At 51.0% G+C, this 25,755-nt stretch overlaps 1 protein-coding gene across 1 annotated transcript; it reads right to left on the reverse strand.

Annotated features, from left to right (window-relative positions):
- Positions 1 to 6,409: 6,409 nt before the first annotated feature.
- Plaur (plasminogen activator, urokinase receptor) lies at positions 6,410 to 19,691 on the reverse strand. Its single transcript, XM_021168535.2, has 7 exons — positions 19,608 to 19,691; positions 17,058 to 17,168; positions 15,508 to 15,651; positions 10,072 to 10,227; positions 9,417 to 9,551; positions 7,705 to 7,851; positions 6,410 to 6,818 (listed from the first exon to the last, which is right to left on the reverse strand). The coding sequence occupies exons 1-7, from the start codon at positions 19,666 to 19,668 to the stop codon at positions 6,583 to 6,585; spliced, it is 990 nt and encodes a 329-aa protein (XP_021024194.1). The 5' UTR covers positions 19,669 to 19,691; the 3' UTR covers positions 6,410 to 6,582.
- Positions 19,692 to 25,755: the final 6,064 nt, after the last annotated feature.

Raw genomic sequence — 25,755 nt, forward strand, 5'->3', positions numbered from 1 at the left:
GCCGACCCCGCCCCCGAGTCCAGTCCCGCCCTCTGCCCCGCCCACTGCGCGCCTTGGTGGGCGTGGCGTCAGCTAAGGGGCGGGGACCGGACGGGGACAGAGGGGCCCAGACAATGCGGGGAGAGGGAGGACGGGAGCGCGGAAGGGCGCGCACGGGGGTGGGAGAGCAGGACAGCATGCGGACCCGGGCGCGAGGGCTGGGCGTGAGCGTGACGGCGTCGTGGGAGCCAGTGGGGGAGGACTTAGGAGAGCGGAAGGTCGTGAGGGTCGTGTGAAGGTGCAAAGGTGTGCGTGCGTGTGCGCGCAGGCGTAGCCTGGACTAGTGGAGCTCCCTAGAGGATGCTGCACGGGAGACGCGGGGAAGATGCGCAGGAGATGCACCGGAGTGTGCGCGGAAGATGCACGAGAGATGCGTGGGAGAGGCGCGGGAGATGCACGGGGGAATGTATAGAAGACACACGGGAGATGCAGGGAAGATGCACGGGGGTTGTGCAGAAGCTGCTCGGGAAACCCATAGGGGGTGCGTGGGAGATGCTTGGGAGATGCGCGAGAGGGCGATGCTCGGAAGCGCGCGAAGGTGCGGGATGCTGGCGTGTGCTGTGAGTGTGAGCTTTGGGGGAGAGTGTGATGATGCCACAGTGTATGTGGGCAAGGAAAGCCTGAGAGGCTGGGCAGCAGCGGGTGGCTGAGCAGGTGTGGACTTCATTGGGCAGGGCGTAGAATAGGATCCGCTCCCTCCCTCTAGTCCTGACCATGACACGCCAAGTTTCAGTCTTCTTTCCCTGGGAGGGGCCTCCAGAAAGCTAACCAGACTGGAAGGAAGTCTTAACCCTAGGCCCTGGGGAGAGCGAAGCCCCTGCCTGGGGCAATCTACCAGGTATGGCATCCAGGCGCTGTACTCTTTCCCACACTGTCCAGTCAAGTCTGTCTGTGTGACTCTGCCTTTCAGGTTCTGTTCCTCATCCTGGAGGGGGGCTGACTCATCCCTCCAAACTTTACTCTTTTTTTTTCTTCTTCTTGGGTGTGGGTTCCCCTGAACCCACCTCTGTGGCCACCTGAAGGCCTGGAGCAGGCTTATGACTCATAGGACCAAGAAGAGGAAGAAAGTGAGGTGCGGGTGGCCTCTGCCTCTCACAAGACTCAGGGACAGCAGGTAAACTGCGTCAACATATGCCCATTCTGAAAAGTTCGGCTTTTTATTTTCTCTCCATCACTTCTAAACTGTTGTATATCCAGGTCAACCAAGGGTCATCATCACATGACACACTTCCTGTCCAGTGCCTAGCTCCCAGCATCCTTTCTGTCTTTAGTTCCAAATTCATCAACTCTTATGTCAGGACCAAAACTCCTAGCATCTTGTTTCAAGGACCATGGTTCCCAGCAGCCTCTCTGTTTTCTACCGTAACTCCATATCCACCCACAGCTGTGAGCAGCTGCATTTCTTCCCAATTCTCGGCTCACCGCGTAGATTAGGGAACGGAGTAACAAAGCCGCTCATCTCTGTGATGCGGGCGAGGTGAGAGACTGTTTCGGGGATACTTGTTCAGGGTCTATTAACCGGTTTTTTTGTTGCCAGTAACTTGGTGACAGAGATTGGATGAGTTCTGAAGGAAGCTTTGCTTTGGCAAGCTCTCGGGAACTGCATCTGCCGAGGGCCTTTTTGTTGAGAGGCCTCAGGGTGTCACGTGGCATGAGACAGAAAGCACACGTGTGTCTCCTGGTCTCCGTGCTCACCCAGCTGCCAGTGTTCAATCATGAGGGATCCACCCGGATGACTTCACTGATGCAGCCCCAGAAGCCCCACCTCTTGAGCATCTAAGCATCGTAGTTGGATTAAGTGTCCATCCTTTTAGTGGCTTACAAGGGGATTAATGTTCCTGTGTGTGTGTGTGTGTGTGTGTGTGTGTGTGTGTATCTTTCTATGTTTGTGTCTTTCTTTCTGAGTGTGTGCATGTCTGTGTGTTTCTTTGTGGATGTGTGTGTTTGTGTCTTTCTAGGTGTGTATATCTGTAGGCTAAGGTGTGAATGTGTGTGTGTGCCTGTGTGTGTATGTATGCATTTCTGGGTGAATGTGTATTTCTGTGTGTGTGCACCTGCATGTGCCAGCTGGAGGATAACCTTAGGTGTCACTTCTCTTCAGGTGTGTCTGAAGGGACCCTGGCCAGCTCATGCCTGGCCAGCACAGCTCTGAGGTCTTGCCCTTCCCTCCCATCTCTCTGCCCAGCCACCAGGGTCTGTTCCCTCATTTGGATTCTTCCTCCATCTGAGACTAACCACCAGGGTCCAGCAATCAAAATCCCCCCCTTGGCTCACCTAATTAACAAGACCAATTAAAATTAAACACCTCATCCTAACGCGGGTTTCCCCCTTAAAGACTGCTGTTTGCTTATGGGCCATGCCTGTCTCCTCTCGATACAGAGGCAGTCCTTTGTCCCACTCTGGGAGAAATACCCCTCCTCTCTCTGCCTTGTTCCCTTCCCCTTCTCCCTCATCCCCTATCTCCTGTCTTTGTTGTCTCCCGATTCCCTGCCCTCTGTCCCTCTGGGGCAAATAAACCTCCTTTGTGCTGAAAACTTGATCTTGGAGTGTCCTGAGCCAATACTTTTCCTAACAGTGTCTACTGTTTTCCCCCTTTGAGACAAGTTCTTTCACTTACCTGATACTCACCAACTGACTTGACTGCCTGGCCAACAAGCCCCAGGGTTCCCCCTGTCTGTGTCTCCCAGATCCTGGGGTTTCCAGCCCATGCCACCATGTCTGACTACATTTCCCATAGGTTCTGGGAATCGAACACAGGTCCTCATGCTTGCACACTGAGCACTGACTGGTCTATCTCCTTAGTACAGGATGCACTTTCAACACAGACCTTGTTGGCATGCATCCAAGCTAGACCCACACCACTACAGGGGAGTGACTCATAGTTATCCCTGATGACCTTGTCCTTAGGCAAGCAGGTGGACCTCCATCCATCTGTCTCTCATGTCTTCTTTCCCAGCTTTGGGCACCTTGGGAAAGACTGGTTCTCATCTGTCCTCTCTGCATCTGCCGAGGGAGGGCAGGTCACTAGTAGATAGGGGTCCTGTTCCTTCAAGGCCCTCTCTTTGTAGGCTTTTTGGTGCAAGCGACACAGAAACCTACTTCAACTAATTCAGCTGGTGAAAGAGCGATGATTCCAGTGGGCTGTAGCCAAGGCTCAGGGGGTGCCGTGTGTACCCCAGTGTGATCCCCAGCACCACAGAAACCAGGCATGGTGGCACACACCTGTAATCTCAGTGCTCAGGAATTCAAGGTCAGCTCCTGTTGCATAGTTTAGGGCCAGTGTAGCCTCCACATACCCCACCCCACCCCGTTTCACTGAGGCCAAGGGCTCTCCCTTGAGTTTCTTCAGTAGACTTCTTTGTTCAACCATCCTTTTCTTCCCCGTGTCTGGCCTCACTAGTAATTCTAGCCCTAGGGCTGTCTGCCAGCCGTCTATTAAGATGAGGGAAACCATTGGTTCTCAGCATAGACAAATGGCCAGGTTATGCCAAAGTGACAGGGTGGGTTGTGATTATGTGCATTTTTTCTTCTCTCTCTCTCTCTCTTTCTCTCTCTCTCTCTCTCTCTCTCTCTCTCTCTCTCTCTCTCTCTCTCTCTCTCTCTCTCTCATGTGAGGTGTGTGTGTGCATGTGTGTGTTCTGGTACTTGGAAGCCAGAGGAGGACATCCGGTCCCTTGGAGCTGGAGTTACAGGCGTTTGCTCCATGCCTGGCTTGTTACACGAAGGCTAGGATCTCAACTCTGGTCCTCAGCATTGCATATCAGGAACTCTTAGCCTAACCCTCTCCTCTTTCTCCTCTCCCTCCTCCCCCTCCTCCTTCTCCTCCTCCTCCCTGTCTCAACACACAAAGGCTCTCACTTTGTAGCCTCAAATTCCAGATCCTGCCTCCACTTCTCGGGCCCTGGGATTTGTATCCTAAACCAGCATCTATGGTTCCTGTGGAGGTTTGGGTGAGCACAGCCCCCTTAGGCTCATATGTTTGAATACTGGGGCTGCAGCTGATGGAACTGTTTGGGAAGGATTAGGAGGTGTGTCCTTCTTGGAGGAGGTGTGTCCCTGGAGGCAGGTTTCTGGGGGTTCACTTGGCTCCCTCTGCCTCAGGCTTGCAGATAAACATGTGTTTATCTGTTCCTGTCACCATGCCTCTGGTCTTCCATCATGGACTCTAACATAAGCGCAATTAAAGGCTTTCTTTTATATGTCGCTTTGGTCATCGGGCTTGTAGCATAACTAAGACATTGGCTAAGGGTGTGCAACTATGCTAATTATATCAGAGAGGACCACAGGTCCTAACTCTGCTTACAATGGAAAGCAGCCTTCTCAAGCACAGGTGGATGCTGGAATGGAATTGCTGGCCCTACTGTCTAGAGATGGAAGCGGCCACCCATGCACCATGAACTGCATACATGGAGGATGTCATGGGAGCATACTGACTTTGCTCTTGGGTTTCCTAGTCCCACCTCCACCCCTTTGCTCTCTTCTGAGAAGACCAGTGATCTTCTCACTACAGTGCCCACCCCTTCACTGACCCGATGATACAAAGATGCATGAGACCGTCCAGGTAAGTGGAACGCCAAGCAGGGTTTGCCTAACGAATGTTGTAGGTTTCCTGTGTTTTTTCAAAGAAGTCACCGGAGTAAATGACCCCTTTGCTATCGCCTCTGAACATGGGTGTAATGCCTGGAATGGAGGCAGCCATCTTGAGATCACGAAGCAGACAAACATGGGCCATTTGGGACACTGAGTTAATCAGCTCAGGAATTCCCTAGCTCCACAACTGCTTTTTGTATGAGCAAAAGCATTTCCTCTTTCCTTTCAGCCATCTTGAGTTGGGTGCAGTCCTGGCCACGTGATTCATACAGATCATGTGGAAGCGGTCCCGCTTGCTTGCCAACGAGAACATTCTAAGTGATGGGAACTTTCTTGGCTTGTCTCTCTAGTTACTCCTTCTTACTTGTGGCAGGATCCCTCCCACGGGGTCTGTTTCCTGGCTCCCCAGTGAGTGGGCCGTAGATCGTGAGAACTGCGGGATGAGGTGACCTTCCCTGGCCCCAAGCAGAGGGGAGCCGTGGGCAGAACTGGTGGATCCTTTAGCTAAAATGTGAGAACCTGGAAAAAGGAATTGAAGTGGTTTTGGTCTTTAGCTCCACGGTAGGTGTTTCTGTCTACTATGTGGGAAGTCAAAAGTAGGCAGTCTGAGCTCCAGGCCAGTGAGCAATGGGGACCGTGTCTTAAATCCAAGGTGGGTGCTTTCTAAGCAAGATGACCGAGGTTGACCCCCACCCCCACGCGCGCGCATGTGCGAAAAGGTAGGGAGGGATAGAATCAGCAGGAGGGAGTCTTTTCTGGTTTACACAGGTTCTTTCTTGTCCCCAGCAAAACCCCAGGAGACCCAGGACTTTGCCTAGATTCTAACTTCCAATAACAGTTTCTGCTTAAGTCAGCACAAAGCGATTTTATCTCTTGCAGCTAAAGATCCTGGAAGACCAACTCAGGAGCCTGAGAGACTGAGGCCTAATACAAACCGTAGAATAGGACCTTGTGAGGACACTGTGGGGTAGCCATTTCTACCCTCTGAGTCCCACTGCAAGGCATCATGGGAAAGGAAGCCTTAGCTTCGGTGTCTTTTGCGAGGCATCACAGTGAGACTATTTTCTATTTCAACTAGGAAGCATCTCATAAAACGTCATCTTTGGCTCTCTGCTGCAGGGCATGATGGGAAATATAGCCTTGGCTCATCCCCCCCCCCTCCCCCGCGGAAGGCATCAGCAATGATATAGACTGGGGGGGCTGGGAGACAGCTTTGTTGATACAGTACTTGGATCCAGAAATAGGAGAACCTGAGTTCAGCTCCCCTGTACCCATTTAAAAAACAAAAAAAACAAAAAACAAAACAAAACAAAACAAAAAAAAAACCCAGACAGCCTCAGTGCCTCTGTGGTTATCGCGCTTGGGAGACAGGAGGATCTGCCTCAGCCTCTCAACATGCATAGTCAAACCAGTGGGCTCTGGGGTTCAGTAAGAGACCTTGTCTCAAAACAGGGAGGTGAAAAGAAAGCCAGGCATGGTGGTACACACCTTTAATCAAAGCACTGAGGAAGTAGAGGCAGGTGGGTCTCTGTGAGTTTTAGGCTAGCCTGTTCTATAAAGTAAGTTCCAGGGCAGCTATGGCTACATGGTGAGATCCTGTCTCAAAGCAAAAATCAAACAAAAAACAATTCCCTGCTGCTCTCATCTTCCCAAGCTAAATGTGACAGTGGGGAGACCCAGCTTTGTTCACTGGTACAAAAATCTTTTATATATATATTTATATAATAAATTAGAGCAATAATAATGATGATAATAATAATAATAACAACAGCAACAATATTATCTCAACTAAGAGGCCCCTGCTGCCCGCAGCCCTTGTTCCAGTTCTTTTCTGGTTCATGGAAAAACTGAGGCCCAAAGAAGACAACATGACGGCACACACATCCTCAAAGATGGAGCAGGGGGGAGGGGGTCAAAAGTCCCTGGGTCCAGCCAGGGCTGACGGCTCAGGAATCAGGTCCAGAGGAGGATGCCCCATAGTCCGAGGGTCAGGAGCAGAGAGGCAATGAGGCCGAGTTGAGCAGGGCCTGGCCTGAGGGCGCCCCCTGTGGGTCTGTTACAGCCACTGCCGTGGCAGCAGGAGACAGAGAGGTTGAGGTGGGTCGGGAAGAAGGAGTCGGCCATGTGGGAGCCTTGGCACCAGGAAGCCGTGGCGCAGCCTCTTACGGTATAACTCCGGTTTCCCAGCACTGAGGAAAGAGAAGAGTCAGTGAGTCCAAGTGAGAATTCTCAGGAAAGTGACAGGCTCCTGGTGGTGGACGCCATCGCCAACCGCCAGTTCCCTGTTGGGAGCAGGGCTTCCCAAAGTGTGTTCCAGGAACCGCTGGCAGTGCCTCAGACTCACACCAGGATTGATTTCATAGTAACACTGAGATGTCATTTGGCCCTTCCAAGCTTTTTGCGTGTACAAGAGATACTTTTCCAGAGAAACCCCAGGACATGATATTGCAACAGGCGGAACACGAAAGCAGAGCCGGGGACCAGCTGTCTGCTATTAGAGCCAGACGGGAAGAGGGTTGCCACACAGTAAACAATGACAGCACTCTCTTTGCACTTTTTCATTATGAAAAACACAGGCATCCCCCCCGCCCCATCAAAACTATTATTTATGAGACCAGCTATGATAGTGCACGCCTTTAATCCCAGCACTCAGAAGGCAGTGGCAGGCAGATCTCTCGGTTTGAGGGCAGCCTGGTCTACAGAGTGAGTTCCAGGGCAGCCAGGGCGACAGAATAAGACCCAGTCTCAAAGAAAAACATTAGGGTGTAATGAAGTGTATTATTCTTGTTGGCTCCACAGAGTCAAACTCTCATGTTGCAATTTGTCCTTTCTGCAGGTAGACACCGCCTCCTCCCTACCCCCTAGACAGGGCTTCTCTGTATGGACCAGGCTGCCCTCAAACCCAGAGATCCACCTACCTCTGATTCCCAAGTGCTGGGGTTAAAGCTGTGTACCACCACCCCCAGCTAAAGTGTGGCCTTTAACATAGGACGATCCACCCCGCCCATCTGTCAATCAGTCTGATCAGCGCTCAGTGCCTCAGTGGGTCTCCTTCCAGCTCCCACAGGGCCTTACCATCTAAGCCTGTAGCCACCAGGCACTGATTCATTGGTCCCCGGCAGTTGATGAGAGACGCCTCTTTGGAGGAACACCCAAGGGGAGTGTTCCCCTCACAGCTGTAACACTGGAAGCCATTCGGTGGAAAGCTCTGAAGATCCAGAACTTAAAGATGGAAAAAAAAAAAAAAACGACAGGGAACGAAGATGAGCACTGGGTCTATGCAGCCATCCATCTGCCCACGCTCAGCCTGAGGTGATAGGGCGCCACCTGATGGTCATGCCCTGGAACTGCATTTTCTTTTGGCATTGGGTTCTCCAGGGTTGAACTCCACTCACATCTAGCTAGGCAACTGATGGTGGACCCTAACAAACTATGTATTATCAAATAGGCCCCACTCTCTAAAACGTTACTATACAGAGTTGTTCACTGTAGTAGCCACTGACTACCTGTGCTTCTTAAGGTTTAAATGAATTATTGTTAAATATAATCCTAGAGCTAATGAGATGGCTAAGCAGGCAGAGGAGCTTGCAGCCAAGTGTGATGATCTGAGTTCAAGCCCCAAGACCCACATGGTGGGAAGTGAGAAATGACTTCTCAAAGTTGTCTTCTGACTTCTACAATTAAGCTACGGCATGCTCATGTGGGCTCGCGTGCACTCACACTTTAAAACTATACGTATGTATGTCATCAGATCCCTTGGAGCTGGAGTTATGGGTAATTGTGAGCTGTTCCACCATGGGTGCTGGGAACTGACTCCAGGTCTGGTATCTACTCTTAGTAGATGGTGCTGGGCCATCTCTTCAGCCTTCGGTACAAACAATGTCTATTACTGTGGAAAGTGCTGCTGGACAAAGAGCTGCTCTATGGTCTGATATGAACGGCATTGCCTGGTCACGCCTGGCTTTTCTCTGTTCTTTTTCTGAGATAGGGTCTCATATAGCTGGACTAGCTTTGGAACTCACTGTATAGGAGACAGCTGTGAACCTCTGAAGCTCCACCTCTGGCGTACTGAGATTGTATTTAGGTTCAAATTAATTAATATTAAATAGTAAGTTTAGGACTGAGATGGCTCAGTGAGTGAAGATGCCTGCTGACAAGCCTGAGGACCTTGCTGAAATGTGTAAGACCCTGGCTTCAACCGCCTGTCCCAGGAATCAAAAGCAGGGTTTTGCAGAACATTAACAATTTTAAGCACACTTATTTATTTTATGTGTATGAATGAGTTCTTGCCTGCACCTGTGTCTATGTTCCATATGCATGCAATGCCCATGGTGTCCAGAAGAGGGCACCAGATGCCCTGGAACTGTGGTTACAGATGTGAGCTGTGTGGGCACAGAGACTCAAACCTGGTCGGTCCTCTGCAAGAGCAGCCAGTGCCTTTAACCACTGAGCCACCTCTCCAGCTCGGTTTATAGAAGAGCTGTATTTCTATGAGATTGCTATGAAATGGTTTCCTTGGCCTTAACCTCATGATGTGTTGGGACATCACGGTGGCTTGCCTGGCTCTGCATTCTCAGGACACACAGCTTTGTCAGCAGGACAGTCCCCACCCAGAGTAGGCAGAGCTGGGGCATGGGTAATTGAGTGACCCGGAAGAAGATTTGCAAGTCGGGGTAGACCTCCAGGAGAGGCGATATTGATGCTGGTTGAACGGACTTAGGAGAGAGTGAGGAGAGAGAGTTGTAGAAAGAGACAGTAATGTCCACTTCATCTTTCCTGCCCCTTACCTGGGCCACCATTGCAGTGGGTGTAGTTGCAACACTTCAGGAAGTGAAAGGTCTGGTTGCTATGGAAACCTGCTGTGCCTGGGCATCCGGGAAGACTGCCACAGCCTCGGGTGTAGTCCTCATCCTTCAAGCTCCCTGCAGAAGGCAGAGGGCAGATCCCGGTAAGGGGCTGGGTGTTGACTTGCCCCCTTGCTCACACCCCTTTTATCAGAGGCCCTTATTACTTAGGGTAACTTCATCCCTAGCCAAAGGGCTTCCTGTTCCTTTTTCCCTTTGTTATAGATAAAGGAGGCCCGAACGATAAATAGATCCTTATGCGTTTCTGGGATTTCTAGAAAGAAAACCCTTACAAAACAAAGGAATTTTTTTGGGTCCTTCTTTCCCCTTTTCTTTTCCCTGGAATGTGGACACCAAGTCTGGAATTCTGGTGGCCATACTGTGCCATGAGGCAGTCATCAGAACGAAAGCAATATGCAAGACATGACAAGGTAACTGGGTTCCTGGTCACTCCCAAGCCGATCCAGTGACCCGGAGCTTCCAGTCACTGAGAATGTTGGTCCCGTGACTGTGTGTGGATTCAGTTGTCTCTTGCTTGCGCTCTGCTCCCAGGACTTGAAGATCTCTACTAGGACTTGCCCAGCAGATGGAAGCTTACTTTCTGTGCTCTGGAGGGTCACCACTTCAATACAGTGTTCTGCAGGATAGCGGCATTGCAGGCTTTGCTCCCGGCCCCTCTCACAGCTCTGGTCCAAAGAGGTGCAGGACGCACACTCGAGGTAACGGCCCCGGGGGAAAGCACGGCCTCGGACTCCTAGGAAGAGAAGGAAGCAGTGTGTTGGCAGCCAGGTCCTGCAGAGAACTCCCCTCTGAACCTGGCAGCCAATCACCAAGCCTACTTATCCCAAATCCTTCTAGAACGAATTCTGTCCTTTCCAGCCTTTGGTACTCCTCAATACCAGCCTCCATTCTAGCCACTCCCATTTCCACCCCAGTTCCTCTCAAATGGCCCTAAAATGAAGTCTTTAAAGCACATCTAATCCAGTTCTCCTCTGCTCAAAACCCTTCCATAGCTCCCTATTGTTAGATTAACAGCTAAGCACATGAGTGTGGCATTCAAGGCCCACTGAGGACTGGGTCCCTGACACCTGTCCTGCCCCGTCTCCAAGCGCCAGCCCCTCCCAAGCTCTCTTCCATACTGGCTCCACAGTCTTAGAACATAGACCCTGAGCGGCACCAGACTTTTTGATATTCTGTTGTCTCTGTCTAGAACACCCTTCCTTTACTCCTGGTCTTTCCCAACTCCTCCTCATTCTGCATCATCCTAAATAGCACCTTTTCTAGGCAGGGGCTCTCCCACTAAGCCACGCCCCCAGCCCCTCCCTGGGGGATTCTAGGCAGGGGCTCTACCACTGAGCCACGCCCCCAGCCCCTCACTGGGGGATTCTAGGCAGGGGCTCTACCACTGAGCCACGCCCCCAGCCCCTCACTGGGGGATTCTAGGCAGGGCTCTACCACTGAGCCACGCCCTCAGCCCCTCACTGGGGGATTCTAGGCAGGGGCTCTACCACTGAGCCACGCCCCCAGCCCCTCACTGGGGGAGTCTAGGCAGGGGCTCTACCACTGAGCCACGCCCCCAGCCCCTCACTGGGGGATTCTAGGCAGGGCTCTACCACTGAGCCACGCCCCCAGCCCCTCACTGGGGGATTCTAGGCAGGGGCTCTACCACTAAGCCACGCCCCCAGCCCCTCACTGGGGGATTCTAGGCAGGGGCTCTCCCACTGAGCCACGCCCCCAGCCCCTCCCTGGGGGATTCTAGGCAGGGCTCTACCACTGAGCCACGCCCCCAGCTCCTCACTGGGGGATTCTAGGCAGGGCTCTCCCACTGAGCCACGCCCCCAGCCCCTCCCTGGGGGATTCTAGGCAGGGGCTCTACTACTATGTTGTATTAGTAGCCCCTCCCCCCTTTTTGATACAAAGTCTCACAATGTAACCATAATACAGAATTCTTTATCTCCAGCTGTCTCATGGAACAGAACTATCTCTTAGCTTTCTTTGCCTTTATTTCCAGGACAGTCTACCTGGAATCACAAATTATCACTCACTGATGGATGACCCGAAAGTTCAAAGCCTCACTTGATGGATCCATGGTAATCTTGTTTTGCTTAAAGCTTCTAACTGAGGCCAACTGGATGGTTTTCCCTGGAAACACCATGTCATCCCTTGCCCAGGCATTGGCTCACACCATCCTGTAGCCTGGCACGGCCTCTCCTTCCTGACCCAGGAGATCAGAGCTGTGTCTGAGCTGAGTCAGTCCACTGGCAGGCGCAAGGCAATTAGGTGAATCACTCCATCCAGAGCCAACTCATCTATCTCATTCAAAGAAAAATGCCTAAAAGGCCCACAACCCGCCTCTTCCCACAAACTTCCACGAAAACCAAAAGCAGAACTTCTCCAGGCATGGTGCTACATTCCGGTAATCTCTGGACTTTGGTGGTTGGGGCTGGAAGATTGCAAATTTGAGGATAGCCTGGAGTACACAGGAAGACTGGGGCTCAAAAAAAAAAAAAAAAAAAAAAAAAAGAAGCCGGGCGGTGGTGGCACATGCCTTTAATCCCAGCACTTGGGAGGCAGAGGCAGGCGAATATCTGAGTTCGAGGCCAGCCTGGTCTACAAAGTGAGTTCCAGGACAGCCAGGGCTATACAGAGAAACCCTGTCTCGGAAAAAAAAAATTAAAACAGGAATTTCCAGCACAGCCACGCTGTCTGTCCCACCCTTCTTGGCAGGGGGTGGGATAGGGGGGGTTCCATTTTGAATACTTCTTCCCAGGATGCTCTTCTAAGTACAGGTCATGTGACCTTCAGGAATCTGCTTAGTCCCTCCCCCCCCTTTTTAAAAATTTAATTACTCATTGCTAAGTCTTACCAGTGATGTAACAAGTCTTGGTGAAGAAAAGCACTTGGGAGGCTGAGGCAGGAGGATTCCCTAGTGAGGAACTGGGCTAGGGGCATGGCTCAGTGGTGGAGCCCCTGTCTAGAATCCCCCAAGGAGGGGCTGGGGGCGTGGCTCAGCAGTACAGAACTAGGATTCCCAAGACCCTACCTTCCATTTGTGGTACTAAAAACAAATATCTGACTTCCAGACCTATGTACTCAGCTGCCTCTTGGTTTTCTTGGCTTCACTCACCTGAGTCTCTATCTGCCTCTGCCATGGTTGGCTGTGGTTTGTCTCCCAGAGGGTCATATGTTTTAATTGGTCTTTAGTGTGGCAGAGCGTTAGGGGATGCACCTTTAAGGCAGGAAGCTAGTGAGAAGCTGCCAGGTCATCTGCACACAATACTTTTGGAAGTGATTAACAAATTAACTTTGGAGGGGATTCCAACTTGGCTCTCAAGAGAAAAAATGGTTTTTAGGTTTTTTTCCCTTCGTTTTATTTTATGTGTGTGGTGTTTTGCCGTCATGTATGTCTGTGCACCATGTGCATGCAGTACCAGAGATGGCCAGAAGAGGGCAACACACAGAACTGGAGTTACAGACTTCTGTGAGCAGCCTGATGTAGGTGCTGGGAACTGAACCTGGGTCTTCTAGAAGAGCAAACTGAACCAGTGAGCCAACCCAGAGCTGTGGTGCCCCATTTTGAATTCTTCCTCAGCAATACAGTCATGAGGTGACAGGGTACTGGGGGTATCCAATGTGTGTGTGATGGGGAAGTCTCTGGCCAGAGCTAGCACCCTACTGTGTGGAATTCCCTTCCCATCTCCAAAATGATGAGTTACATATGCTTTTTTATTGTTTTTTTTTTTTTTTTCTTTTGACTAGGGTTCAGTCTGCATTCTGGAATCTGCTAGACGGACCAGGCTGGCCTCCAACTTATGGAAATCCTTCTATTATGTTCTCTCAAGTTCTGGGATAATAGGTGTGTGCCACCATGCCAGGCTGCAGCTCTTTCCTTTACAGCTCTTTGGTGCTTGTTAGACAAACATGAGTTTGACCCAGAACTAATGTAAAAACCATGGAGCCAGGGTCCTGTAATCCCTGGTCTGGGTAGGCACAGTTGGGAGGGTCCCTTGGACTTGCTGGCTGCCAGCCTAGCTTCAGGCTCAGTGAGACCCTCTCTGAATAGAATTAGGTACGGAATGACAGAGTAGAACAGCTGCTGTCTTCCTCTGGCCTCTTTGTGCACACACACATATACACACACCACACACACACACACACAGATAATGCACTCACACACATACATATACATCCATAGACAATGCAGTCACACATATACACACATGCACCACACATACACACTCACAGACATGTACACATATGCACACACATAAACATTTACATGCACACACACCACATACATATACACATCCATGCACACACTATACACACACCACATGCTCTTGCACCGATACCATACACATACACACAACACTGACACATACATGTGCACATACATGAACACACGCACACACACACAGAGCTCTAAGTTATTTTCTTTTGTTCCTTTTTAATCGATCAGGGTCTGTTCTTCACCTCTTGGCTGGCTCTCAGGGGATCTAAAATGGCTATCCGCACCTCTCCAGCTCGGCTCCTGTTGTTCTTTTCTGCGCGTACACTTGCCAAAAACAGGAGGGAAAACTGTCTCTAAATCTAGAGACTCTGCCCGTCACCCAGCCTGAGCCTGTTGCCTCAGTCTCAGGACTCCCTCTTCATGGCTCTGTCTACTTTAACAGAGCTAAGCTGGTGAGTTGGAACACAAGCGTGACACCTGCGACACTCTCTGTGTCTGGCTTCTCTCTTCTAAAGATCACAGGGCCCCAAGTTCCTGCCTTTGCTTTGTGCTCTTCAGAGACCTCAAATCACTGGCTGTCATCTGCCCAGCTTTATAGCCGTCGCCCTCAGAAGCATTGCCCTGACATAAGAGTCTCTATCACACCCAGAAAAGAAGCCTCAGTGTGCAGGTCCCATGCCACTAAATTCCCTTTATCACCTGCCATCCAGCAAGACAATTCTATCCCATCTCAGTGGACACCCCTGACTGGGTGCAAGCTACATCACCCACCCATGTCCATTTCTCCACTCTAGCTCCCCTCTCATCTGTCCTCCCTGCTAAGGGCAGAATCATTTGTCAAAAACAGAAGTGGGAGGGGGATATAAAAATTAGGAAAGAGGGTCTAGGGATGTGGCTCAGTTGGTGGAGTATTTGCCTCGCATGCATAGAGCTCCGGGTTCTCTCTCCAACACTGAGGGAGCCTATGGCTGGGATCCCAGCACTCAGGAGGTGGTGACAGAGAACTGGGCATCCAAGGTATTCCACAGGGATATGGGAAGGTCGATGCCAGAGAGGGTTATCTAAGAAACAAATAAGCCAGGCGTGGTGACATACACCTTTAATCTCAGCACTGGAGGTGGAGGCATGGGATCTCTGTGAGTTTGAGCTAGCTTGGTCTACAGAGCGAGTTTAGGACAGTCAGTAGGTAGGACGGAGGAAGAAGACAAAGCAGGCAGAAAGGCTGTCCCTTCCCTCATGAGGACCCCGGGACTGTCCCATAATCAATGTCCATCCAGGACCAGACAGTGAAGAAAAAACACAAGGAGTGGAGTTCCTTCCTCACCTTCCCTCTCTTGACTACTGACCGCAGCCTAAAGCCACGATGCTCAATCAAAAGGCTGATGGAAGGTTCTCCTTTCTCTCCACACGCTCACCATACTTTGCAACTCAGAAATCATCGTTTTTAAAAAAGGTTGTTGGAGAAGAAAACTAAGATGTCACACATGCTAGGCAGGGGCTCCAGCACTGAGTCACACCCCCAGTTTTAGTACTCAGGAAGCTGAGGCCGGAAGATCTTCTTTTCTAGCCAGCCTGGGCTATATCATTTCAACCAAACAAAACCACTGGGTGGCCGGCTATTTCGACATGGGGGAGGGAGATGTCTTGGGACACTGATGGGGGCAGGGGTGAAATTTGGGTAGGGCTATAGGTGGATTTGGGCCGGGGTGAGAAACAGACTTGGTGCTGGGGTGATGCAGGTCTGGGGATAGAATTGGGGTGGTGATGGGCTTTGGCTAGTGGTGGCAAGGACGCCTGACTCACCGGGTCTGGGCCTGTTGCAGAGGTTTGTGGCACATACGGTCTCTGTCAGGCTGATGATCATGGAGCCCATGCGGTAGCTCATGGTCCTGTTGGTCTTTTCGCTGTGGGCACAGCTTCTTGTCACCACCTCCAGCTCTCCATCATCTGTGAGGAAAACAGCTTTAGTCCCCCAGAAGCTCCAAGTCCCAGCCAGCCGAAGACACTCCTGGCCGCAGAGTTACTCATCTCCAGGGCCAACCCTTGTGAGCCTTTCTTCTTGTTTGAGCTCACTCTGTTATCTTCTAGAATGATCCTCCCTTCCCCTGTACACATCACATGGATTTTCAGGGTCTATCCCAAGGTGAATGAAAGCAGCAGGGAGGTGCATTTAATGGGAAAAAATAAGTAAAAGAAATACACTGATTAATTAATTAGACTTTATTGGGATAGGATCTTGCTATATAGCCTGGTCCGGTCGGGATCCTGCTTCAACCTCCCTAGTAATAGAGTTCCAGGTGTGTACCAAAGTGTCCAGCTTTTATTTTAACTTTATTTATTTTGTGTGTGCATGTATATGTATGTGTATATGTGCGTGTGTGTGCATATTTGTGTCTGTGTGTGCACGTGTGTGCTTGTGTGCTCTTGTGGAGGTCAGAGGACATTTTCAGAGTCAGTTCTCTCCTTCCAGGAGGTCAAACTCGGGTTATGGGGCTTGGTGGCAAGTGCCGTAGCCTGCTCAGCGGTTTCTCTAGCCCTGTCTGCTTTTCTTGTTTTGGTTTGTTTGTTTGTTTATCTGTTTGTTTGGTTTTGGTTTTTCATGACTTAGGTCTCTCTGTGTAGCCCTGGCTGTCCTGGAACTCACTCTGTAGACCAGGTTGGCGGCGAACTCAGACATCCTCCTGCCTCCCAGTGCAGGCGTGGTGGTTACATCTATGATCTCTACCTTTAGGAGTTTCAGGCAGGAGGACCACATGTTCAAGGTCATCACTGGCTACAGTACAGGTTTAAGGCTTGAGCTATGTGAGAGACCCTGTCTTACAACAAAACAAAATAAAAACTTAAGACCAAACAACAGCAACCAAACTAAACACACCCCACCACCGCCAATCCCCAGAGCAAAGCAAAAAATATTTATCTCTGAGTTACACACAACACTGTAAACGATTCTCTTGGGTTTATTACTTTGTGTGCACGAGAGTTTTGCCTGCATGTACACCTGTGTACCATACCCAAGCTTGCTGCCCGAGGAGCAGGTGAGCCACCAGGTGGGTGCTGTGCATGAATCTCGGTCCTTCACAAGATCAACAGGTGTTTAGTTATGCATCTGTGGGGGTGTGAGAGCCTGGGCTCTCCTTCCGGAGCTGGGGGTCATGGGTGGTTGTGAGCCACCCCATGTGGCTTGGCTACCTGAACTGAACTCCAGGCCTCTGGAAGAGCGGCTGGTCTTAAATGCCGGGCTGCCTCTCCACCCTTGTTAGATGTTTAAACTTTTATATATCTTCACAATCTGGAGAGGGACGGTTACCTGGCCTATTGTTTCCTATCGGTTGTTGGGGGGTGGTCAGCCTCACCTTGCCATTCCCGAAGCACGGTAGTCCTGCAGAGGTCCTGGCCCAGGGCACACTCCTCCACCAGGCACCTCTCGTTACTCTCACACTGCATGCACTGCAGGCCCTGGGAGGCTGGGGGAGAAGAGAGGAGAGGAGTCCGAGGTGAGGGCCAGGGTTTGCCTCCCACCCCACCATGGCGTGAAACTGGTCTAGGCCTGTTCCCCTCGGATGCATGCATTGTGCCCTGATTGCCCATGGTCCACTCCCTCTCTCTAAGATCTATATAGTCCAAGCTGACCTCAAACTCACAGCAATCCTCCTGCCTCAGCCTCCTGTGTGTTGGGATTACAGACATGCACCACCTGCCATTCATTCTAACTCTGCACTTTTGCCCCCCCCTTCTTTTTTTCCAAGACAGGGTTTCTCCATGTTACCCACCCTGGCTTTCCTGAAACTTGCTCTGTAGACCAGGATGGAGGCCTTGAACTCACAGAAATCCACCCACTTCTGTCTCCCTAATGCTTGGATCAAAGGCATGCGACCCCCCCTTGCCCCATCTCCCAATCTCTAACTCTTCTTCTTTCTAGCTCTTTTTTTTTTTTTTTTTTGGTTTTTCGAGACAGGGTTTCTCTGTGTAGCCCTGGCTGTCCTGGAACTCACTCTGTAGAGCAGGCTGGCCTCGAACTCAGAAATCCGCCTGCCTCTGCCTCCCGAGTGCTGGGATTAAAGGCGTGCACCACCACGCCCGGCTTTTCTTTCTAGTTCTTGAAAAGACTTTCTACCCTGGGTCCCATTTAGGTCCTGTGTCCTCTCTACTTGGTCAGCTCTGGACATTGGATCTTTATCCCTTATCCACCCATTCCACCCTCTTCCTTAGCTACTCCTCAGGATTCTCTCCAAGACATGAATTTTTTCGTCCTGAAGCTCCAACCCCGCCCAGTAGCCCTCCAAGATAATCTCAACTGAGCTGACCTCCAAAAACATTCTCTCCCCCTTCCCCGACACTCTCCTAGGTTCTAGTCCCAGCCCGTAGCTCCTGCCTGTCTCAGAGTCTCCAGTTCTGCCCAATATTCTAGCCCTGCCCCTGGCTTCCTTAACCGTGCTTCATGCTTCCTTCTAGATTCTAGTTCCCACACTCTGGCTCCTTCCCTAAATTCTCTTCCTACCTTTATATTATTTTATTAAATATTTCTGAAATGTTTTCACTATTTATGGCTGGTCCGAAACTCTATGTAAACCAGGCTGGCCTTAAAGTCAGAAATCCACCTGCCTTGGAATTAAGGCTATTTTCCCACCACACTCTACTCTGTTCTTGGTAGACTAGCCCTGCCCGGGCTTCACCTTAACGGCACACAGCCCAGCTGTTCTCAACCTGTGGATTGCCACCCCCAGGAGGGGTCATATATCAGATATTCTGCCCATCAGATATTTACATGAAGATTTCTATCAGTTGCAAAATTACAGTTATGAAGTAGCAACAAAAATAATTTTATGGTTGGAGGTCACCAAACTGTGAGGAGTTGTATTAAAGGATCGTAGCATTCGGAAGGTTGAGAACCACTTTCAAAGACCCACCTCAGCCCTCAAATGTTTGTCCCACCCCAGGACCGGAAGTCCCTCCTCCAGGTCTTCACCTAGGCCACGACCCGCCCCTCACTTCTCGCCAATGTTATAGCCCCCGCCTTAGACTGCCCAGTTTCTAATCAGAACTTTTGCACCAGCCTTGCCTTAGTCTGGCCCCCATTTCCCAGACACGTTCCAGGAACAGAAAGGCTAAGTAACTGTCCTGAACCACACAGCCAGTTCTGACCCCAGGTGGCAGCCCCACTCCAGGGTACCCTCCTCCCAGGGTTGGATTTCACAGTAAGAACTGTCCTGTCTGAGCCCCGAGATCCGGTCTGCAATTTAGAGCCGGTCCCCTTTGTGTCAGATCTCCTTTCTTCAACAAAAGCCCCTCCCCTTTGCACCCCCACCCCTCCCCCCTCTAGCTCTCAGACCACCCAGGCCCCGCCAGAGATCTTTTCCCACCCCATTAATCATCTCCGGTCTCCCGCGGACTGGAGAGGGCTTTCCGAGTTATTCACCGTGCCAAACCCTGATTCAATTCCTTCCTCATTTCCCTCTACTTTCTCAACACCATTTCCCCCACATTTCCTGGAGGAAGAAGGCGAGGACGTAACATAGCAAAAGACAAGTGTATTCGAGGGACCGGCCCTGGGCTCCGGCTGGACCTTTGAGATGTAGACCCTCGAACCCCTGTCTTGTCCCAAAGCGGGATCCCCACACAGACCAAAACACTGTGGGGAGTGGCTGTGAGGTCACACGCCCAGTTATCATTCAACCCCTAGCTGTGAGGCTTTGGATCAGCTTCTTAACCTCTCTGTTCCTCCGCGTCCTCCAGTGTGCCAGGCACTGTGCACCAGGGATCAGAGTTTACTAAATGAATGCCTGCGGGTGTCTGACTGTGCCACGTGGAGCCTGAGAACACACCCGGAGAATAGCTGGATAGAAGGGTGGAGCGCTGGGCCATCGTCCTCTAGCTCACGCCCGGTGCCACCACGCAGCTCTTACCTGGGACACAGGTCGTCGCCAGCAGCAGCAGCAGCAGCAGCCGCCGCCTCGGGAGTCCCATGGGTTCTTCCTTCACCTCTGCTCTAGACTGACCGAGGGGAAGAACTTTTGTGAAGTTTTGTGACCCTAGGGCTCCTCCCACTGTTTGCTAAAGAGTGAGTCAGCTCCAGGGGTTGCCTCGCCTTCCTCCCCACACACCCCCAGCCCTTTCTCCTCCATAGTTCAAGAAACTGCCCCTTCCATACATAGTAAGATGCAGTCTCAAAAAAGGAGGGAGGGAGAGAAGGAGGGAGGAACGGAGAAAGGAAGAGAGAGAGAAGGAATGAGAGAGGGAGGGAGAGAGAGAGAGAGAGAAACTATGATGGAGAAAGGAAGACAACCAAATAGCAAGGGTTAGAATCCTCTCTAGCCTTGGCTACTTCTTACCAATCAGACTTTATGTTTTCAAATTTTGTTTTATTTGAGTTTCTCCAGAGAGAGTCTTGCTATGAAGACCAGCCTTGAACTCAGGAACCTCCTGCCTCAGTCTCCCCCGAGTCTGGATCATGGGCATGCTATCATACTTTGCCGAGGTGGTACAATTTCATGCAGGGAAATCATCTGGAACACTAACTTGCCAAACTAGAGGGCAAAATTCCTTCAGACCAAGGACCTCCTGGGTACTGGGCATGGTTTCAGGAACTGGAACACAGCAGGAAACACAAGGACGCCACCCTCTGCCATTAGGATGGGGAGGATACACTAGTTATCTAATCTCTCCCATCAGTCGGAAACAAGGGAAAAAAACCAAGTTGAAAGAGGAATAAACTGTAGGAAGAGAGGTAAATGGCTTAATTGCTTTAGGAGGGTGATGCGCAGGGCAGCCAGGAAAGGTATGCAAGAAGTGGATTCCTACAGAAAGCCTTTGAGGGAGAGGAAAGAGTCATCGCAAAAGCCCTGAAGGCAAAGAATCACTGGTGGCTCAGCGTGGCTGATGAGTGGGAACCAGAGAGCAGAGAGCAATGAGCAGCACCCGTACAGTACAGTAGTGATGTCACTGCTGTGAGTACCGAGTCACTGAAGCCTGAGCTGGGAAAGATGGAACCCGAGGTCTCCTGCAGGACTGACAAGGAGTCTACCAATGAGCCACACCCCAGCCCCTCACTGGGGGATTCTAGGCAGGGGCTCTACCACTGAGCTACACCCCCAGCCCCTCACTGGGGGATTCTAGGCAGGGGCTCTACCACTGAGCCACGCCCCCAGACCCTCACTGGGGGATTCTAGGCAGGGGCTCTACCACTGAGCCACGCCCCCAGCCCCTCACTGGGGGATTCTAGGCAGGGGCTCCACCACTGAGCCACGCCCCCATCTTGGTTTGATTTAATGTCAAGATAAGGTAAAAGGTGAAAAATAAAAATAAAACCACCCCAAATAAAGTTTTCTTCTAAGAGGTCCTAACTGAGAGAGTAGGGGGCTGGCCCCAGACTGTGAGGGCTGTGTGACTGACTGATCATTAGCAGGTGCCTTTCTTAGCCTCTCTGTGCTGCAAGCTTATCTGGAAGGTTGAGACAGCAAAGGTCTGAGAGGAGCCCTGAGAGAAGTGAGAGAGATCCTGTTTCATATGGAGGAGGAAGAAGAGGAGGAGGAGGAAAACAAACTATGATTGCTTTAGGGCCTCAGGCATAGTATATGCTCAATAAGCAGGTGGCTGTCTTGAACATATTCATTCCTAACTCTAGAATCTGTCCATTGAAAAGCTTTGCTGGGGGCTGGAGAGATGGCTCAGCATTTAAGAGCACTGACTGCTCTTCCAAAGGTCCTGAGTTCAAATCCCAGCAACCACATGGTGGCTTACACCGATCTGATGCCCTCTTCTGGGGTGTCTGAAGACAGCTACAGTGTACTTACATATAGTAATAAATAAATTTAAAAACATTCTACAAAGTTGATTGACTAAGTGTAGAGAGTTGGAATGTTACAGGTGCAGAGCCAAATTTATGGTAGGCTACCTATGTTTTTTTAAAATAGGTATGTATTGCTTTTCTCGGTGTTGGCTCTAACATTCGGGCAGCTGCTGGATAGTTCGGGGGTGTGCAAACACATCCCTAGCTTCTACCAATCTAAAGGCTACGAGCATCATCAGAGAGCATCTGAGGTCTATAGTAGAATTTTCCCAGTTTGCTCTAAGCCTCCCTCAGCTTTGGAAGTTGCTTTGAGATTCGGCCTACGTCATGCTGTCGCTCTGAGAAGTTCATGTAACCGTGGGTGCTTAGGGGATCACGAATCTGTGTCCCCTGGCCATGGTCACTCCCGTTTGGCTCCAGAATGTGCTCATCCTCTGGGGACAGGTGTGCTTTAGGGCAGCCGGCCCAACCTCTCTCCCAACCCTTTCCCCTCCCCTCCTGCCAGGGCTCTTGCTATGTGACAGGGAAGCTGGCCCCAGCCAGGGAGTCTGAGGTCAGTGGTTGTCATGCTGATGGTGACCAGGATGGGCCACTCCCTGGTTGTGTCACCCTAAGCCAACACAGTTCTCTGTTTCTTTACTTGGAAGACTGAACATTGGTGGGGGCTGGGTTGTGGCAGTGTGTGCCTAGCATACGGAGCTCGGGATCCAGTCGCCAGCATCCCTGTGCACCAGAGTTCTGGAAGCTGAGACAGGGGCATTAGGTGTGCTGGCATTACTGGCATATGCCACTTCTATCTGCCTCTGCATAACTATCTCTCTCTCTGCATCCCCTCCTCAGTTGTCTGTTTGTCTGTCTGTATCTTCTTCCTTTGCTGTGGGTTTGTACCACTCTGACTTCTGGGAGGTTCCAGTCAGGAGTAGAAGGAAGGGAGAGAAAAGTGCCAAGTCACTGATACCTGTGTAGAAAAATTGCAGGAATGTCCACTCCTTCCTTCTGGTGACTCACCTGGCCTCACCCTGCTGCTGGGTTGTGGGCGAGGTCCAGCGCGTGGGGGCTTCCCCAGCCTGAGGAAGGAAAAATGACTATGTAGGGATGAAGGTGAGAGTGGAGGGGCAGAGGAGATGGAGAGGAAGAGAGGGAGGAGGAAAGAGACAAAGAGACAAGGAAGAGAGAGGGAGGGGGAGGGAGGGAGGGAGAGAGAGAGAGAGAGAGAGAGAGAGAGAGAGAGAGAGAGAGAGAGAGAGAGAGAGAAACAGGAGTGAAGGGAGCCAAGGGTTAGAGGGAGAGATGACCTGGGAAGGAGAAACAATAGATGAGAGAGAAGAGTCTGGGCGGGCTGGGGTGCCTCTCAGTTGTAGAGCACTTGCCGTGAAATGGGCCAAATCAAACCAGATTAGATTAAATTCAAGTTTATTGGGAAGCTGCTCTCAGACGAGTTCACTGGACCCAAGGACTGAAGCCAGGGGAGTCGCCATGGGGAGGGGGAAGAGGGAGAGAGACAAAGAGAAGAGAAGGGGTGTGTGTGTGTGAAGAGAAAGACCAAATGTCTGGATTATATAAGGAAGAAGCCCTGGGGGGAGGGCAGCCCAGCCCGTGGACTAGAAAGTTCAGGGATGGGGGCAGGGTATGCCAGGTAGGGACTGAGGGATGCTGGGAGAACAGATCTGTTTTGGTGTGTAAAATACGCACCTCAGTCCCTTGTCCCAGGGACCGAAGCCAAATGTTGCCTAGGATACCCTGGGCCCTGGGTTTGAGGGGGGAAAAGAGAGCCGAGGCCACAGAAGGCAGTGGGGTCCCTAGAACCGGGGATTTCCACACATGAACCATGATCATCCGTAAGAGCAGCTGTAGCTGCCGAGCCAGAGCCATCTCTCCAACCTCCCACCTCTCTGGGCACCAGACACATAGCTAGTGTGCATACAGGTACAAAACATTTACACCTATAAAATAAATAACCCAAGATTCTAGCTAGGGGCTGGACAGATGCCTCAGAGGATAGGAGGGCTTGCTTCTCTTCCAGAGTTCTCAGTACTCACGTGGGGTAACTCCTAGCTACCTGTAGCTGCCAGCGGCTACACGAACTGAGTTCCCGAGAGAAAAGCTGGGGCTGGATGGGAGAGAGAAGAAGGAGACCAACACAAGTTTCTGATCAAGGCCCAAAGTTTACTTCTTGAGTCTGAACTTTAAAAGGGGGTGGGGGGAGCCCATCCCCCACCAGGCCAGGCTCTCATTGCTACGGATCCTGGCCAGGAAAACAGGTTCAGCCTCTCAGCAGGTAGTGGCTTCTTGTGGCAGGGCAATAGACTTCACCTAAATGGGAAAGACTCCACCCTAGGTGGGCTAGCCAGCTGTGGCTTAAACAAGGTCTAAATCAGCCCGCTCAAGGCTGGGGGGCGTGGGGAGGGGTGCGCACAGCCATCTGAAATGTTAGCTCCAGGGAAGCCAGTGCTCTCTATTCACTTCTGGGGTGTTAACAGACAGGCAGTATTTATTATTTGTCTATCTGTCTGTCTCTCTTTCTTCTGTGTGTGTGTGTGTGTTCCCACAGGCCCCTGCTTTCTTGCACACAGAGTTCTCCCCTACTCTGCCCTGCTCCAGTCTTTCCATGGCACTGAGGTAAGCTGTGTTCAGTGTTCGTAAGTACTCTCTCTTTCTACGCAGGATGTGTGTGCCTCTCAAAATTGAGCGTCTTCCTGTGGTTTGTGTGACTCTCTGTGTGCTACCACAAAGAACTCTGTGCCCAGCAACTGTGGTCTAAACCGTAATCCAGCACCGAGGAGTCTGAGGCAGGAGGATCAGGAGCTTGAGATCGGCCTGGACTACATAATGAAGTCCCACCCGTTTCCAGCTCAGGGCGGGAGAGTCTCCTCCGCTGTTTTCCTCACTGGCCTCTTGACCAGCCCGGTAACCTCTGAGGGGGACACCTCTTTACAGTCCCTGCAGCTGTCTGGTCATTGGACCCTAGAGCTGGTCTTTCTCTCTTGGAGGTGGCATCTTCCTTTCTCTCTTTCTTCTTCCCACCAATCCAGAACCAAGGGCTCAGGGTCTGTAAGACAAGATGGCTGAGCTAGACCCAGACTTCTGCCTCCTCTCTCTCAGGAAAAACCACCCCACCCCTGGCTTCCTACCCGACCCCTTAGAGTTGGGCCCTTAACACCCTACCTCTGTCAGTTCACAGACTGGGTGCCCTGTACCTCGCAGTGGGGAGGGACCAGCCTTATGCAGAGCTGGGCATGGAATCCAGGCTCTGAGTGAAATAGGCAAAACCACTCGGATGGAGCTGCCAGCCTTAATTCTATCATTCACACCGCCCCCAACAGGTTCTGAAAGGACAACATAAACCGGACTTGTCTCTGTTTAAGGACCAGGCCTGATTTTGAAAAGAAGGCTGTAGCCAGGCGTGGTGGTGCATGCCTTTAATCCCAGCACTTGGGAGGCGGAGGCAGGAGGATTTCTGAGTTCGTGGCCAGCCTGGTCTACAAAGTGAGTTCCAGGACAGCCAGGGCTACACAGAGAAATCGTGTCTCGGAAAACCAAAAAAAAAAAAAAAAAAAAGAAAGAAAGAAAGAAAAAAAGAAAAGAAGGCTGTAAGGCACTGTCTCCGGAACAGACCATAAAATCCAGAAACAAGGTCATAAAACCCCGTCCCAAAGAACAGCCTGGGGATAACCACAAGAATGGAGAATATCTTATCCCAGGATGGATCATCTGTGCTGGGCAGTCCTACCTCATCCTGTAGTTCATGACATAGAATGCAGACCACCTGGCACAGCCAATCAGAAGCCGACCTCTGTGACCTCCCCAGCACCCACCAATCAAATTTCAGATTACCTACCCCACTCTCTAAATACAGAAGAACTAACATAATCACCAATCAATGTTACAGTAATGTCTCCTTTATGGCCCCTGCCAATCACATTAGAGATTACCTAATCCTTCTAGAGAGTTCCCCTGCTTCCCTATAAGAAGACCTTCCTGCCTTTGTCTGGGGTCGCCATTTTGAAGAATGGTTGACCCCTGCATGTTGGTTATTTCTGCAGAAGAAACACTCTTTGTCCTCGCATACTATTTGAGTCTGGGGTCTTTCTTCAGCGAATTTCAGACCCTTACAGTTCCTCACGTTGCCTAGGCTGGCTTTGAACTACTGAACCTCCTGTGTCCATTCCCAAATGCTGGGATTACAGGCTTGTCCCACCCTCATTGGTTTTATACAGAGAGAACTCAGAGCATCCTGTGTTAGGCAAGTGTTCTACAACTGAGCG

The sequence above is a fragment of the Mus caroli genome, unplaced genomic scaffold (genome assembly GCF_978045245.1).
Source record: "Mus caroli unplaced genomic scaffold, Mus_caroli_1 scaffold_8, whole genome shotgun sequence".
Taxonomy (NCBI): Eukaryota; Metazoa; Chordata; class Mammalia; order Rodentia; family Muridae; genus Mus; species Mus caroli.